This window comes from Lissotriton helveticus, chromosome 9, assembly GCF_964261635.1.
Source record: "Lissotriton helveticus chromosome 9, aLisHel1.1, whole genome shotgun sequence".
In the NCBI taxonomy this organism is placed as follows: domain Eukaryota; kingdom Metazoa; phylum Chordata; class Amphibia; order Caudata; family Salamandridae; genus Lissotriton; species Lissotriton helveticus.
In genome coordinates this window covers 126,003,101-126,021,232 of record NC_136070.1, presented here as the reverse complement: position 1 = coordinate 126,021,232, position 18,132 = coordinate 126,003,101, and the positions used below count along the sequence as shown (strand labels likewise).

Below are 18,132 nucleotides of genomic sequence, written 5' to 3'. Positions count from 1 at the left end.
TTTTTCTCACTGCTTTTAACCTATAGTTACGTAACATTCATTAACCTAGGCCCCTCACTTTATTGTCTAATTTTTATATTATAAATTTCCTTGTGTTCTTCTACTAATTTTTCTTTATGCTGTTGCTTGTTATCTATTCTGTCAATCCTTCAATATCTTGTGTTTTTAATTAATGTTCCTTCTTAATTCAAAAGTCTTTCTTCTATTCCTAACTCAATGTGTTCTTTTCCCGTAAGACCTTGCTTATCACAAATTTTATTGATTCTTCTTTTAAGTTAGAGAAAATACATCGACTGACTACATTCAATATTGTCTATAATGTCAGGTAAGTTTACTTACTCACTAACTTGTCAAACAATGATCTTTAACTCTCACAGAAATATTTCCACTCTCTCTTCAGGAATGTCTAAGGAGCAATTGAAAATGGGTCTGAACTCCGGAATGTCCTCAGTGAAATGCTCACTCGTTAGTGAGCACGCGCCTCACCAAGGATTCCCCACAACTCTGTGGTAAATGACTAGATCGCCACCGCGTCTTTCAGCCGCGGCCCGTGGAGGGAATTGCGGTGGGACTTGCGATGGGACACGCAGGGCTGGCGAGGGAGGGGCAGGGTGGGGGGTGATAAACAACGGAATCTGGCTGATTGCAGGTAAATAAACAATTACATTAATAAAACTAATTTCGGGCCATATTATCAACAAAACGCGATATCAACAAAAGACGACACATTATCCCCGCTTTTATCAGCAGGAAAGTGCTGATAAAGTGGCGATAATCCTTCTTGTTTTGTTGATAATATGACTCGAAATGCATGCTAATGGCTTCGTGGTGACGATCACGCGTGGTTAGGGGGGCGTACATGCATGTTTAGGTTCTATTTTTTTTTTTTTATTGCAACGTACGCGTACAGAAATATGTACAATTACGAGCAGGAGCTCCATGCTGATTGGCTGTCAATACTCCAAACCAGGAAAAGTTGTAAGCCATCTTATTTGTCACGGCAGCCGAGTCACAAGGAAACAGTAAAACAAAGTTGACAAAGAAGGAAAGGGAGCTATGTTCCCACTAAGCCGCGCGGCCGCGCGGCCGCGCGCTTCTGTAGCCCCGAGCGCGCAGTGCCATGTGTGGAGCGCGCACACACCGTACATCCCGCGAGAGTTTTCGCGCCGCCGCTTTTAAAAGGCGAGCGGCGCGAAAAACGGGCATTTCCTGATTGCGGTGGACGGAAGACTTTCCTGATTGCAGTGGACGGAAGACGGCGAAAGTGATCACCTTGAAGCGGCAGGTAAGTTTTACTATCTGGGCACTTGCTTTTGTTGCTCCCCCCAGCAGCGAGACCTGCCGCCGGCGCTTTTGGATTCAGCTGAAGCGCACGCACTGTATTGTTTTGATTAATTGCAACTTTTGCGGACAGGGTGCCAGCCGTGTGGTTGAAGGCACTTCTTGAGAATTCTTACATGTGGCTCTGAGGAGGAGAGCCTTGATTTATTTATTTTTCCCAGTTATATAGCGCGAAATCGACCCGAAGGTATTGGAGCGCTAGCGCTGTACCCGAGCAGCACTAAAAACAAACAAAAAAACACTGTATAATGCATGTTCGTTTTTTTTATTGACGGCCTGCTTTCTGCATTACATTTGAGCGCAGGCAGGACCGGGTCTGGTAGGAGCATGAAAATAACAGTAGTAGTAGTAGGAACTAGAAGCCATCTCCATCTAAGAGGTGACGCCGCAGCCGAGCTCAGTTTACACTTGTAATTTCTTTCGCCGCCGAGCCCCGTTTACGTTGTTCATTTCCTTGCTCTAACCAGCTGCTGCATAGTGTCATGCATTTGGTAGCCCACGTTGCAAAATACATATGTTGTCTATATAGCATTTTGCTAATTACATATAGTGGTCTTGTCATTTATGACAACATTTAATTTATATAAATCAAAGTCCAGCGGCCGTGAATGGTGACGAGTTAAATAGCGCCGAGCAGGCTGAGGGCTTTTAGCACTCATTACTGGCAGGCATGCAGGAGGACACGGGACAGCGGCGGGTGGTGCCGGGGGTTTTGGGGGGGAGGGAGGGAGGGGGGGTACTTTTCCTTACCCCATCAGGCATGGCTTTTTCTCTTCCTGCTAAACTGCCACATATGGGATCTCGTTGCTTCTTGCTATCTCCGCTAGCGCCAAGAAGCCTTTTTTGGAATTTGAGCGCTTTAGAAGCACACCCAATATAATATATATAACCAAAGTGTGAGAAATGACAAAGATTTCAATGAAAAGAAAGCTATGGCAACGAGGAGGGATACATGAGGGAGCGCTTCCGGAAGCCTTCCGTTTTCCGTCTCATCTGCTGGTACCGCTGCAAGGGCTCTTCATATCAAGGCATTAAACGTGATAACTATGATGCTGTTGAGGATCGCGCCCATGTGGAGATTTGTTAGCTCTTTCCTTCTTTTTCTGGGTTACGCTGTTGCCTCGGAGATTACGTTTGAGCTGCCTGACAACGCCAAGCAGTGTTTCTATTAAGATATCGCTCAGGACACCAAGTGCACTCTGGAGTTTCAGGTGATCACTGGAGGCCACTATGATGTAGACTGCCGTTTGGAGGACCCTGATGGCATAGTGCTCTACAAAGAGATGAAGAAGCAGTATGACAGCTTTACATTTACTACATATTGGTAACATGCTTACCTTTTTATCCCGAATTTATATTAAGGAATACAGCAGCTCTATAAAAGTGGTAAAGGGGACTTTTTATTTGAAAGATTTGAACACAAGCACATTTCGTTATGTAAAAGCAGATGCCAAGGTGTTTGTGTTAAACTTTATCAAACTTTAGTTTGTTATTTTGCATATACTACGAAACAAAATCCAGAGTAATCTTCATGCACTTATGTAAGTGTCCAGAGTCCAGAATCGAAAAAAGTGCACAAATTGACATTTTTAGGGACTAGAAATATTGATATTTTCCAAACAGGTGAATGTTTTCTTATTAAGCAACTAATTGGAATTTACTTCAAATACAATGTGTACATCACTGGTAGACCAAAAAAGCCAAATTATCCTATTTTTTTTATTTAATATTTTTGTCAGGTTACACTGGGAAAGGTCCACATCTGGTTCAAAGGCAATCTGGGTTAGTTTAAGGTTTTTATATTAATTAATTTGACACAAGTTTGTTTGTCAGGTTTTTCACCTATCCATTTACAACTAGTTTCATTAAATCATAATTTACGACCAATAAACATCGCGAAAACAGCAAAAAATTATCAAGTGATTTTCTGTGAACAGTAATTGATTGAATCGGTGTAACATTCATACCGCAACTGGATTTATTTACTAAGTTTTTATTATGTAGCTTCTCCCTTCTCCCCCAACTCCCATCTGCTGTAAGAAATTGCTTATTTTGCCTATTTCTGTACAGTCCTAATTTGCACTGTATTGTCTCCCACAGGACAATTGTTCAGCAGCATGGTAACAAAAGATATTTAAGGGAGAGATATATATTTGGGGAGAGGATGTAGCCTAACGGTTAGGGCGGGCAACTTCAAATCTGGAGAACAAGGTTCAAGTCTCTGCAATGACGCTCAACATCCTGTGATTCTGGGCAAATCACTTAATCTCCCCGTGCCTCACAAAAATGAATGTGTCCTCATGAAACGCAACTGGTGCTCATTTAAGCACTCTGATACCCGATTTCGGGTCAAGTTCGCGCTATATAAAACTTCAAAAGAACAAGGATTGATGGCAAGTCATGTCGCTTCCAGGCTTCTGTTCCTTATGGTTTTTCACATGGTGACTACCAGGCCTTTGCCATTTCATATCCTCACAACCAATCTTTCTCCCTTTGTAACTCCCTAAATGAATGCAGTCATGCTTTACGCTGCAAACACAGCAGTGTACATTGTTCGATCATCCAATGACTTCACATTGTCAGAAAATATTGCAGGAGGCCGTCATAATCTCCCATTGGACTACAGACTCTCTCTGTACCAGGGCGTTCCTCACAGTATGACAGCAAGATTACAGGAGGTGCAAAATGCTGCAACTTGGCTGATCCAAACAGGCTTTTTAAGTGGGATTAAAAGACGGTTGATTTTTTGGCAGTGCTGTTTGTAAACGTGTTCACAGTGGAAGGTGAAACCCATCTAGATATCTTTTGGATTTATAACATTACTTCCCAAATCCAAACCTGCCATCCACTGCCTATTGCTTAATCTGTAACTTGCCTGGAAGTTTAAGTAACCTAGAAATTAGCAGTGAGGTGGTCTTTGTGGTGCAGCAATGCCCAAAGTGAAAGGGGGGAGGGGCGGGGGGGGGGAGAGTGAGCACATTGAGTACCACCAAAATGTGAGTTGTGCTGCATGGTTACAGACAGACACACACACACAGACAGACGGACAGACAGACAGACAGACGGACAGACAGACATACACAGACAGACAGACAGACAGACAGACACAGACAGACAGACAGACATACACACACACAGACAGAAATACACACAGACAGACAGACACAGACAGAAATACAGACAGACAGACAGACACAGACAGACAGACACACACAGACAGACACACACAGACAGACAGACACACACAGACACACACAGACAGAGAGACAGACAGACAGACAGACACACACACAGACAGCCACAGACAGACAGAGAGACAGACACACAGACAGCCACAGACAGACAGACAGCCACAGACAGACAGACAGACAGACAGACACACACACAGACAGCCCGAGAGTGCCGACCAAACAGTCATTGGGCACTTTGGTGTGGGCAAACCACTCCTCCCCTCATCGGAGAGCAGCCCAGTCCACCCACCAGCCGCAAAGCAGCTGGACACGTCAGGAAGCATAAAATGATAATAACTTAAAAGTTATTATCATATTATGTTTCTTTTCTATACACTGCTTAAAAGCAGTGGGGGATGCTCCACTGCCATAGAGGAAGAGCTGCCCCTGATCAGTACAACAAGAAACAAGAACAACCACATTCAAGGATCCTTTCAATCAGGATATAAAGCTCATCAGAGCACCAAACTCCAGCCCAATCAAAATTGTGGGTGACTCCTTGGAGCTCGATTTACACATCACAGAAGGTGTAACACATAATGCAGATTTGTAGACCAGTTTAACGTAATGAATGCTAATAATGAAGCACATGGGCACATGCCTATTTGCCTAAACTGGAATCCCAGGTAACTATTTGGTCGTTTTTCCTATTGGAGTATTTGGCCAGTCCCGTTCATTGTTTGTAACTCGAAGAGCCTTTGCTAACCATCTTGTTTTAAATTGCAGGTTTGCAGTCTGCAAGGTATTTGGATTTGAATGGTCAGGCGTGAGTACCCACAAAGACAAGGTAATTCTGTTTATGTTCCACATTTGGTATTGGGGGGTGCTGGGTAAATAGATTCACAATCTGCACCCCATTTCTTTTGCAGGTTTGTGAGACCGTGCTACAAATACAGTTGTACAGGCAGACGTGAGTAGAGGCAGAACAAACAGGTAATTGTTTGGTAGAGTTAAACTGTGGTGCAGCTTGTACATTGTAGCTTAACAACATACCTTACCTATGTTTCCTTCCGTTGCAGGTTCCGCAGACTGTACCCCACACATTTGAACGGGCATACGTGAGTACAAGCACAACAGGTAATTGTTTGGTAGAGTTAAACTGTGGTGCAGCTTGTACATTGTAGCTTAACAACATACCTTACCTATGTTTTCTTCCGTTGCAGGTTCCGCAGACTGTACCCCACACATTTGAACAGGCATACGTGAGTACAAGCACAACAGGTAATTGTTTGGTCGAGTTAAACTGTGGTGCGTCTTGAACATTGTAGTATAACAACATACCTTACCTTTGTTTTCATCAGTTGCAGGTTTCGCAGACAGTACCCCACACATTTGAACGGGCATACTTGAGTACAAGCAGAACAGGTAATTGTTTGGTAGAGTTCCCTTATGGTGCACATGGCATATCACTGTATCACAAATTCGCAATGTACTGAAATAATCTTTACTTCTATTGTAGGCTCTACGGACAGTGCTACATTTAAGTTTGGCAGGGCAGTGAACAGAAAAATCCAGGTAATTGCACTCTACGTTTTGCCGGCAAAGCCTCAGTACTATGTGAAACATTGCAATCATGAGCATAGGCATCAACTTTAGCCATGTTCCTTTATTTTGCAGGCTTTGTGGCGTAGCAGGCTAAACCCAGTTCTCACAAATATGTTCAAGCGCAAAGCTGTACCTTCTGCAGAGTGCGATGCTTCACCACAAAGGAAGAAATGTTGCCTTGTATTCAAGGAAGAGTGGATGAAAGAAATTGTGGAGGCTGAGACACAGAAATCACGAAGCAAGGTTCGCGTCCAACTTGGGGAACTTTTTCAATACAGTCCAGACGTGGGATTGATTTGCAAAACATGTGCCGAAGCCAAGATTGTTGGGGACTTTTCTACAGGGAAGAAATGGAGTGATGGCTGGAAACTGGATTACCTGAAACGCCATCTAATTAGCAAAGTTCATGAGTCTGCCATTGTGATATTGAGAAACAGAAGTGCTGCTGCCAGGTTTGGTTTTGGAGTGCGGGCAATGCTGACAGAAACTGCCACTGACAAAGCAAATAGAATAGAAGTAGTTGAACGACAAAGATCCCTGCCTGATGAAATAAAGATTCTCATCAACAACGTGTTGCTGGCAGTCAAGATGAACACTTCAATGTTATCTGTACAAGACATCCATGACCACCTAGCTTTGTATGTGAAGATACCAGACAGCTGGCGGAGCAAGAACTATGCCTTTGAGTTCCTTGAGGCCATCAATAGTGTGATACACTGTGAAGGTATGGCAGAACTTTGTAACGCTTTATATCACACACTGATAATTGATGAAAGCACAGATATTTCTGTTACAAAAATGCTCATCCTGTACTTCAAGTTCCGACCTGTAACCTCAACAGAGCACAAAACACTGTTTGGGGGCATAGTGAAGCTGACTAGTTGTAATGCTGAGGCTATCACTGTTGCTGTGAAAGAATTCTACACTGCCAATGAACTGGACCTCATGAAAATGGTCATGTTCACATCCGATGGTGCGTCTGAGATGCTGGGTAAAAATAATGGTGTTGCTACTCGCCTTAAACAATCCATTCCCCATCTAGTTGAGCAGCATTGTGTCGCTCATCGTGAAGATTTGGGAGTTGATGATGCCTGGAAGAGGGTTCCAATGATTAAAGAGATGGAGACATTATTGAGGACTGTCTACACTGTGTTCTCCAGATCTCCTGCAAGGAAGTCCAAGCTGGATGAAATGGCATCGGTCACTGATTGTGAAGTGGTCTCTTTTCGACCATTGAATGAAGTCCGGTGGCTTTCACGGCATTTTGCAGTTGGTGCACTAATTCGGAATTACGAGGTTGTTCTTAAGTACTTTGAGCATGAGAAAGTTGAAGAGAATGATCCAGTTGCTAAATATTGTCACAAAAAGCTATCTGACTCAAACTACCATATTTCCCTTGCAGTACTTAATGATATTGTGAGTGAATTTGCATCTTTGTGCAAACTGTTCCAAAAAAGTTCTTTGACTACTGTAGAAGCTGTACAGTATGCAAGAGCAAAGATTGGCCAAATTAAAGAACAGTATTTGGGGGACACTGTCTTTTGGAGCAGCAATGTAAAAGATCTGATGGTGTTGTACAAGGAAAGGCAAGATTTTGACAGTGGGCCTATTTTGTCTTTTGTTTCCCTTCTTTGTGAGCACATGCAAAAAAGGTTCCCTGAAGATGAACTGAAAGAATGGGCAAGTTTTGAAATCCAGGCAATAGCAACACAATCCCATTTTGATTTTGGGACTGAAAATATACAAAGTCTTGTTAAAAAGTATAAGAATGTCTTGGTCCTGGGTGATTGTGAGACACCAGAAGATGTTGTACGACAATACAGAGACTATAAATATGTGGTGGCAGAACATGTAAAGGGTGGGTTATTTACTACCTTTCAAGACATGGTGAATTTCACTGTACGCAATGCTGCTCAGGATAGTGTGGTGTCTCAGCTTGTTGATGTCTGCGCAACATTTCAAGCTTCTAGTGCTGATTGTGAAAGAGGATTCAGCCTCATGAATACTATCAAGAGCAAAGCGAGGAATAGACTAGAGCAGAATCATTTGGATATGCTGATGAGGACAAAGGCCTACCTCCTGAATGGGAAAGTTGACCTTGATAGTGTTTATCAGCACTGGAAAAATTGTAAGGATCGCCGTGAGAAGCAACCCTGTCACCCATCTAGTGATGCCACTTGACATGTTTGAACGGCCCTCTCCCACAGTCCATGTTTGCCTGGATGTCAGACTTTTACAAACTATGTGTGGCGGGATAGCCCAACATTACTCAGTATATGGCGGGATAGCCCAACATTACTCAGTAGATTTCACTTCAAATTGTAAATATGTTATGTAATTTTTGTAACCTATATGTGATATTTTATAGGCTCTCGACACTTCCCCACCCAATGAACAGTGCTCCAGTTAAGAATATTTAGTAAAATCTTATGATGATACCATTGTTGGAGTCTTGTGATTTTCTAACCATTAATTGTACTTGCCTGTGTAACCAGTTCATGTTATGGCATGTATTTCCAATTTGCAAACCGGCCTTAAAACCCTTAACGTGGCGCTGTATGTGTGAAAAATGCACCATCTTTTCACTTTTTTAAGTAAACGTTTGGGGTGACATTTGGCGCTGCACGCGCGCGGTCTGGCTCCTAGCGCACATAGCCATGGTTGCAGCGCACAGAGACCCTCCACTGCCGCACACAGAGGAAAAAAATTAGAGGGAACATTGAAAGGGAGCACAATAGAAACATTCTCAACCGATAGTGTTCCTCAGGGGGTGGTAGATTTATTGTACGTGTACCAACCACGTATGGACGACATACAGCTGTAATGTTGAAAGTCGTCACGTACGCGTACATAACCAAGAAAAGTAAAAATAATATTAGATATTTATGAAGTGTTTTTGTTTATTTGTTGTGTGGCTCTAAAAAGAGCCGTTGTGTTTATTGCGAGATTTTAGTCCCTACAAGTAAGTACCAATGCAGAGTCTTAAGTTTATGAGGAACACTCTGTTCCCCTCATCTGTAAAATGTACACCATCTCTCCTATAGATGCCATGCATATTGAAACGCAGATTATTGTTGTAAACGGACCCCATTCGGTAGTGGTTGGACCGCTTCCATCTCTGCCTTTGGCATATATTAGAACACACAAAGACAGTTTTCTGGAACAATGTCATCAATTGGGCAAAAGTGTCCTTCATGAGCATTTCCAGAGGGATCACTGAAAGAATATCGATGGCAAAAATATAGACCTACAAAAATATCGAGTAAAAAATATAGAATGCCAAAATATCGACTTCCTATCTTCAAACAGGTAAGTACAAAAATATCGAATCAAAAATATAGACCTACAAAAATATAGATAGTCAAAATATCGAATTTTTTAAATAGTTAAAAGTCATTTTAAATTAATGGAATAATAAATATAACTAACTTAAACATACTTAAAATACTTTAATAACTTTAAAATAAATAAATATTTAATATAAATAAAAATATATATTTTTTAAATATATACATATATATATATATATATATATTCACTGAAAAAACCATAGGTTATAGACCATATATAGTTAGGAATTAGCATTTAAAAAACCTTATTTTACTCACACAAAACCATTGAAATTCCATATATAGTTAGTTGCACTAACTATATATCGCGCACCCGCAATCCACTGCTGATCATGTCACATATTACATCATTCATGACATGGTCAGTGACATCACTGATGACATCACTGATGACATCTCAAATGACATCACTGATGACATCACTGATGACAACATCCAGTGACTGTATGTTTCTGTAAAGTTAAAATATGTCTTACATATTGAAGAATGAGTGGATGTATAAGTGTCTGGATGAAGGATTTAGTAGGTGCGTGACTGACTGTATGAGTGAGTGATTAAATGTGTCTCACTGAATGCATGGGTTAGTGACTAAACTGTCTTAATTTGTGCATCATTATGTCTGTTGTGATGTAAACTGCTGCATGTGTTGATCATTAGCTATACGAGAGGCTATATGTGTTATTAATTGGTTGCCCAAGTATTTCTATGGGAGATTGAGTTTGTGTGGGGGTGGCTGGAAGGTGTGTGACTCTGTGCATAGATGTGTGAGCAGTTTATTCACTAGGTGTATGAGTTCAAGAGTGCATGTGGAAACAGCTACATGGGCAGTTGACTGTGTGCATGAGTGTATTGATGAGTGAATGGATATCTCAATGCTACATGTCATAGTAAGTACATATGTAAAACACAGTACATGTGAGAGTTGGCATATATAAATAACTGTGCATGAGAGCCACTGAATGAGTGAGTGGTTGTATCGATCATTGTGAACTTGTATCAGGGATTGTATAAGAGAGTAAATATGTGTTAGTATATGTTTCAATAAGTAAGGTGTGTTTAACTGTGTAGTTGAAGAAATGGAGGTGAGATTGTTTCTTTGCATGACTGACTGGGTGTGTGAGTAACTCCATGGATGAGTGGCAGTGTGTGAGTGTCTGTATACACTGAGTGTATCTAAGGTTATATTAGAGTCTGAAGAGGTTTATCGTATTAGCACAAGAATGATGTCAAATGAGATGTCATCAGTGATGTCATCAGTGATGTCATTTGAGATGTCATCAGTGATGTCATCAGTGATGTCACTGACCATGTCATGAATGATGTAATATGTGACATGATCAGCAGTGGATTGCGGGTGCGCGATATATAGTTAGTGCAACTAACTATATATGGAATTTCAATGGTTTTGTGTGAGTAAAATAAGGTTTTTTACATGCTAATTCCTAACTATATATGGTCTATAACCTATGGTTTTTTCAGTGAATTTCAATGGTTTTTTAATAGCAAATATCATAAGCTGTCGAATGTCAAGTACGTGGTAAGTAAAAACATTTTCGTGTTTATGCACACTGATCTGCTTTGAATGCTGCCCCCCACCCCTCATTTCTATTAGGAGTACTCTCTCTTTGCAGATAGTGAAGGGTAGTTAACGCAGGCCTTTGCCCCCGTTGTAATCCGTCGTGCCTGCTTCTCTCTCCATTTGATTGATTGTTCTCTTTGGTTCATTCTCTATTTACAAACAAGCACAGAGTCGCAATACTCTGTTTAGTCTTTGCAGATAGCGAAAAATCGTGTAAAAAAACAAAAGGAATCGAGCAAAATCAGTAGGCCACTAATGGGATCTCTTTTTGACCTCCCTAAAATAGAAACATTAGGAACAACCTGTTGATAATACCAATGTGTATGTAGATAAGCGGCGTTCATTTGTGTTCACAGTACCCCTTCTTGATTGTTTGAATCGAGCATTGAATTGTTCGAAGTTGGTTCTCTTAAGAATCTTCTCTGCCTGCAAACGAGGAAGAATAGGAATATTCTCTCTCCCTTTGCAGATAGTGAAGGGTAGGTAACGCAAACCTTTAACACGTCGTGCCTATTTCGTTCCTCATTGATTGATTGTTTCCCCAAACATTGACTGTTTGGGAATTGGTTCTTTTTGGAGGTATTCCCTGTTTGCAAATATACGTAGGAAAATCTTTGCAAATAGTGAAAGGGTACGTAATGCGGACCTTTCTCCCCCGTTGTAATCTGTCATGCCTATCTACTCCCCACTGATTGATGCACCTGTTTCACCCGGACCATTTACTAGAGATACGTCATCTGGCCCGACCAGAGAGCACCCCTAGTGAAAAGGACATATGCAATAATAACGAAGTGATCACTGTATCCTGTTAACAGAAACTTTAGCATGAAACAACCTGGAAAGAAAAGAATAGGAAAACGAAAATCAGTAGGCCACTGATGAACATGAACTTTTATTAAACAACGAACAAAGAAACGATAACATAACGTAATGATAAAACCTATTAATGTCCTAGAAACAAGAAAACGTTAGAAATATGCCAGTGGTGAGTGACCAGAAAAACAGTAAGAGAAACCAAATCACCCCTCGCTGTCCCACCGCCTGCCACGCCAAAAAAATCGATAGACTAGGGAAAATGCAAGTCAGTAGAACATCCGCCCCCACTCTGGAAACTTCCAAGGTGGGGCAGGGTTGCGGCTACGCCCAGCCGGGAGCAGCCCATATAAGGCGGGTCCTGCTGCCACGCCTCGGCCAGGAGATCCTAACGTAGGGTGTAGCCGGAGGAGAGGCCGAGGCCAGCGGGACCCGGCCAGGGGATTGCCTTTACAACGCTGAAGAGTTGCAGGGGGGGAATGTCTCCTCGACCCTCCCCTCTCTCTCCCAGTCCGGCCGCGGTGGCCCTTGAGAGTTTCAGGTAGTCCCACCACATGCTCTTCCGGTCCGGCCACCAACGGTCGGGGGGCCGAGGCCGACGGGATCCGGCTGCAGCCGATAAACCAAGGAACCCGTTCATGGGGCCAGAGCCAGGGGCGTCCGGCCGACATCCACCGGAAGCCCGGCGCGAAGACGGACGGGACACTTCTTCTTTCTTGAATAATGGCTGCGACAACACTGGGGGGGATGTCTTGCACATGCCCCCGACCCCCCCCCCTCGTCCTCATCGCCTGGTCCGGCCATAACAAATCTCAAGCAAGACACCGTGGGGTGCACTGGGAGGGAGAGACGATGCGAACAGGCCTCTCCCGCCTCCCCAGTGGAGGCTTCCCACCTGCACCCTCAGCGCTCCAAGCGCCCGGAAAAGGGTTCTTCCACTGTGGCGATGCTGCAACGTCTCGCCCGGCAGGGTGGAGCCCGTCCGCTCATTTGACCCCGCGATCGCCAGTAGCTACCGAACTCTCAAAATGGCGGTCGACCTGGCAAGAGCGGGCCCAGCATAAAGAAATGGCCCGGTCACTGGTTGACTCCACCACCGTAGTCCTCCACGACCTTGAAGATTCTAGAGGAGCCGCGGGAGTCTCCGACCCCCGCAGACACCCCCGATGGGGAATGACTGCCATGATCGCCCGTGGAGTGACGAAACTGTATCCGCGGGACGTCGGCGCTCCCATGCTGGCGCCAGCCTCACTTTGAATTACTAGAATCCTGCAGACCTCAGTTCCGGTGAAAGCACAGTGTGACCCGGTAGGAAAAATTGTTGCACCCCCTCCCCTTTTTGACTGATAGTTCAAACCACCGATCCTTTCCTTTGCCCTTTTAACGGAACTTTGGACTGCCTCCCCCTCTTTTACATTTTCTAGAGAAAACAAAACATTAAGCACTACATTAGCATAGCAGTTGACACCAGAACTGTTTTCAAATTGAAAACCAACAACATCTTCAACAGAATCCTTTTTGTTTCTGCTGTGACCCTGCTACAGCACAGGCATTGTCCCCAGCAGTAATTCTGCAATGCCGGTAAGAATAGCTGTGGTGCCTACTGGACTCACTCACCCCCGCGGCGCCCCACGCCGTTATTTGCTGGGCGGCAACTTACTAGACATCACTTTCGTGCCATCTAGATTTCAGCGCGTTCTGCTGCCTTGGAACTATTCGCACAACAGACTGCTACTGACGACCCACCCCCAGGCAACATCTTCTGAATTTTCATAATTTGAAAGAACTAGTAACATGTCCTCATCAGGAATTCAAAAGAAATTGCCACGGTCTCTTCGTTGTTTAAATGTTTTTACTGTTTTTGTTTTGTTGTATATATTTATATGTTATTAAAGTTTTATATTCCTACTACTTTGTTGGAGTGCTATATATTTTTAATGTGACACATAATTGTAAAAACTTTGATGTACAAAGAGTCATTCCTGGAATCTTCCGCTTCAGGCTCGGTCCCCTCCCCAATCACAATACAGGATGGTTTTCAGATAGTAGGAACACGTGTGGTGTGACGGATCTCATCGGGTGTGGGCCTTGATCTACTATAACTCCTTTGAAGAGGGGTGATTCTTTACAGCTGGAGCCATAAACTACATCTGCAGGGCTAGCTGATAGCCTGGACAATCGGACACAGAGGAAGAGGAGTGTCAGAGGGTGCGGTAGTGAATAGGGCGAAAGGGAGGTGTCGGGCGGGCACAGAGTGTGATTCTCAGGGAAGAGCAGCGCAGATGGGGGGAGGTTTATTGCCCATGCATAAGACAGAGAGCGGGGGTGACCAGTGCCTGGGGAAGATGCTTGCGAGGGTGGGGAGCCATGCTACGAATCGACAGCGTGCAGAGAGTGGGTCTGGTCAAGGCATCTAAAATGGCTGCCGTGCACGACAAAAGTGTGGCATTTCAAAAAAGGCAAGATGGCGCAAACAATGTTTTTCAACACTTCCTCATTTCCTTCGAATCGAACGTTAACAGACGTTGGTGCATATTACCAAAGTTAAGCGATATTTATCGCTAACGATGCTTACCAACGAATTTTTTACCGCTAAGCATCGTCAGAAATTATCGAAGATAAACCTTGCTATTATCAAGGTTTATCGCAAATGCGATAAAAAACGGCCGCAATGCATGAATATCGCTAAAAAGTCAGCGATATTCATGCATTACCGAGCTAATGCTCTTAGCCATGTTATCCACCTCCCATTGGATAACATGGCTAAGAACTGCTCAGGGCAGGTGTTACTTTTTGGAGATATCCGCGCTTAGCGCGAATATCTCCAAAAGTTGGTAATAGGAGATAGATATCTTGCATGTTGTAATGCAAATTATTGTGGTATATGGAACTCATACCATAATCTCTCAGGAAAGCAGAAACTGATCCTTTTGGGACCGCCTGAAAAGGCCTAGGGGGTGAGGGGTACTCTACTTTGCCCCCTTTTCACGTTCCGAACTATTTTATTTTACTCTCTTCTGTAATTACACAAAATAGCAGCGATAAGATGCATCGGAGACACACAGTGAGAGAAAGGAGGCCGGAGATGAAGAAGAGATGTCAAATACACATTGGAGATAATATAGTGGCAGAAGGGAAGTAAATATGAGTAAACTTACCATGTAACATAAAAATGTTGCACTCTATACTATAAGTCTCATTTTATACTACAATCACTTCGCTACAACCTCATAAATTAAAAATAAAAATGAATAATGTCTCAAACAATTTTTGATTTCTAAATATAAATTTATTCTTCAGAATTTTCTAAATTTGAAAGAACTAGTAACATGTCCTCATCAGCAATTTCCTCATGAAAAGTCTGCAATGATGATTCTTGTAACTCTATGGTCTCCAAACATTCGATAAATTCGCCATCAACAGATTGATCAAAAAAATCATTCAAGTCATCTCCTCCTTGTGACAATATTTCATTATTGGTGCTGTCAATTTCAATCAATGTAGTGGAATCATTCAAGTCATCTCCTCCTTGTGACAATATTTCATTATTGGTGCTGTCAATTTCAATCAATGTAGTGGAATCATTCAAGTCATCTCCTCGTGACAATATTTCATTATTGGTGCTCTCAATTTCAATCAATGTAGTGTAATCATTCAAGTCATCTCCTCCTTGTGCCAATATTTCATTATTGGTGCTGTCAATTTCAATCAATGTAGTGGAATCATTCAAGTCATCTCCTCCTTGTGACAATATTTCATTATTGGTGCTCTCAATTTCAATCAATGTAGTGGACAATTCAAAAGAAATTGCCACGGTCTCTTCATTGTGAGCCATTTTATTTTGAAATTGCTTGCTGTAAATTGCAGAAAAAAATAATCACTTTCATTTATCGTTTTTAGTAATACATAATATAAAACTAACTTTATCAAGTATTTAGTATAACAGAAGGACTGCAAATAAATAACAGAAAACATTTTTCAAATTATCTTCAAGTGTACAACATAGTTCCCCTTACAAAGAAATTGCCACGGTCTCTTCATTGTGAGCCATTTTATTTTGAAATTGCTTGCTGTAAATTGCAGAAAAAAATAATCACTTTCATTTATCGTTTTTAGTAATACATAATATAAAACTAACTTTATCAAGTATTTAGTATAACAGAAGGACTGCAAATAAATAACAGAAAACATTTTTCAAATTATCTTCAAGTGTACAACATAGTTCCCCTTACAAATTAACAACTCACCTTTTTAAAAGTAGGAGAAGTGTTAGTACTGTGTAAATCAAACACCAGAAATTCACCACCAAAAATTCCTCACAAATGTACCTCAGACAGTAGTATCACAAAATGGCTGTGGTTTCCTCTCATTTGACATATATACATAACCAATTAACTTTCATCACACACAAATACAAAACCAAAGTAACATTTTAATTGGTTCTAAATTTCAACACTTTCAAATGTGTTTTCCCCATGCAATTTTCCATAGGACATTTACATACGTCTACAGCCTGAATGGCTGAACGGAATTACACCAAACTTGGCAAAATGGTACATCAAACCTAAGAGGTCAGGAAGGATCTACTATGCCCCCTTATGGTCATTTGCCCCTTCGCTTTGGCCTCCTCTTGTCTCTCGATCCTACCGAGAGACAAGATGGCGGCCGCTACGGACTGTTTGGAATGTTGACAGACGCCGGAGAACCAATCAGCTTCGCAAAGCTCCGTAACGCGAAAAGTACGCGAAGCGGAGCGCTGTTACAGATATATATCTTTTTTTGAACGTTAATTTCTCAAAATCCACTGGAGCACATATATTGAGACCTAGCAAAGGCACATCAGGCTACCAGTCCCTAATATTTTGCCAAGTTTCGTGCAAATCCATTCAGCCGTTCGATTATTGACATTTAGATACGTCTACAGCCTGAATGGCTGAACGGAATTACACCAAACTTGGCAAAATGGTACATCAAACCTAAGAGGTCAGGGAGGATCTACTATGCCCCCTTATGGTCATTTGCCCCTTCGCTTTCGCCTCCTCTTGTCTCTCGATCCTACCGAGAGACAAGATGGCGGCCGCTATGTGGAAAAGTAAATTTTGCCATGTTCTGTGTCCCTACGCCTCATCCATCATATGTTATGTGTGCATGACCAATATGCATATGTTATTCCCCATGTCCGATTAATGACGCAATTATAGTTGTGTCCACCTCTAGTATGCCAGTCTCCAGTTCTCGTGAATACTACGAATATCAGGCCTATGTAAAGCTATGTTGCCACGTTTCCCAGTGTGCACGTTATTTCATTATAAAGTCCCCGTTTTCTAGGCCTCAACAGGGCCTGGACATCAGATTCAGCTCCTGTCTCCTGAAGCCTCGCTGAGGAGCGATACAGCCCCCACCTGTATCCTCGACCTTTCACTTACTTCCTGCCTCGCAGTGCCCGGTGCAACCTGGCTCTGCCTCTGAGTCTGCCAAGAGTATGTTATGATTCCAGCTATCAGTTTAGTCCTCCTTCTCTGCATTCCTAAGCTACTGAACTGCATCAATAGTTTCCGTCATTGTCTAGCCTTCACGTCTCCATGTTAGAGAAATACTGTATTTACTGGTCATTTAATATTCTTCATCACGCACTACATGTAGAATAATGCATGGTCCAGTCTTAGAGTCAAGTTAGCTTTTCCCCTCATGACTTCTAGTTTATATCAACATGTTCCCTAAACATCAGATACTAGATAGGGTTTAGGTACATGTCGCTCCGACCCTCCAGACTTTAGTCTCTGCTCCTAGCACAGAGTTCATAGCCCCCAGCTTCTCCTAGTGATACGTCATTGCCAGTTTACGCGCACCACCAGGTTAGAGGTCCCGGCTCCTTAGGTAGCCCCCTCCAATGTTTCCGCCCCATTCATGACATATTCTGTTACGTCTGCACCACATGTCTATGTATACGCCCAGTTACACCTACTTTTACTGTTATCTTTCGCGACTGCTACGCGTCACACCTTCTGCTCCACCCACTGCTACGCCTACTGCAATGTAATGCTATGTGTTCGCGCTATGTATATATGCCCGTGTATTGTTATTAAAAGTTAGCGCGCTCATCCCAGACCCAGCCCCGGCAGCTGCCGGGCCACTCCAGCCCTGCCATTCTGTTCCTATGCAGGTTGTCCTGATCCTGTCCTTATGCTGTAATAAACCTGCAGAAACTCCTACTACCTCGAATCTTGACTCTTATTTATTGAGCTATCTGTTATGATATATGCCTAGTCAAAAA

The 18,132-nt window shown here is 42.6% G+C and overlaps 1 protein-coding gene across 1 annotated transcript; it reads left to right on the top strand.

Annotated features, from left to right (window-relative positions):
* Window positions 1–6,227: 6,227 nt before the first annotated feature.
* Window positions 6,228–8,510, top strand: LOC144783142 (E3 SUMO-protein ligase KIAA1586-like). The gene is made up of 2 exons (XM_078662275.1): window positions 6,228–7,974; window positions 8,485–8,510. Exons 1-2 carry the CDS (start codon window positions 6,228–6,230, stop codon window positions 8,508–8,510), a joined length of 1,773 nt encoding a protein of 590 aa, XP_078518401.1.
* Window positions 8,511–18,132: the final 9,622 nt, after the last annotated feature.

Coding starts and splice junctions, on each gene's coding strand:
- LOC144783142 (XM_078662275.1), top strand. CDS start 6,228: ATGTTCAAGCGCAAAGCTGTACCTTCTGCAGAGTGCGATGCTTCACCA. Junction 7,975..8,484: donor GGTGGCAGAACATGTAAAGG/GTGGGTTATTTA, acceptor GATATTTTATAG/GCTCTCGACACTTCCCCACC.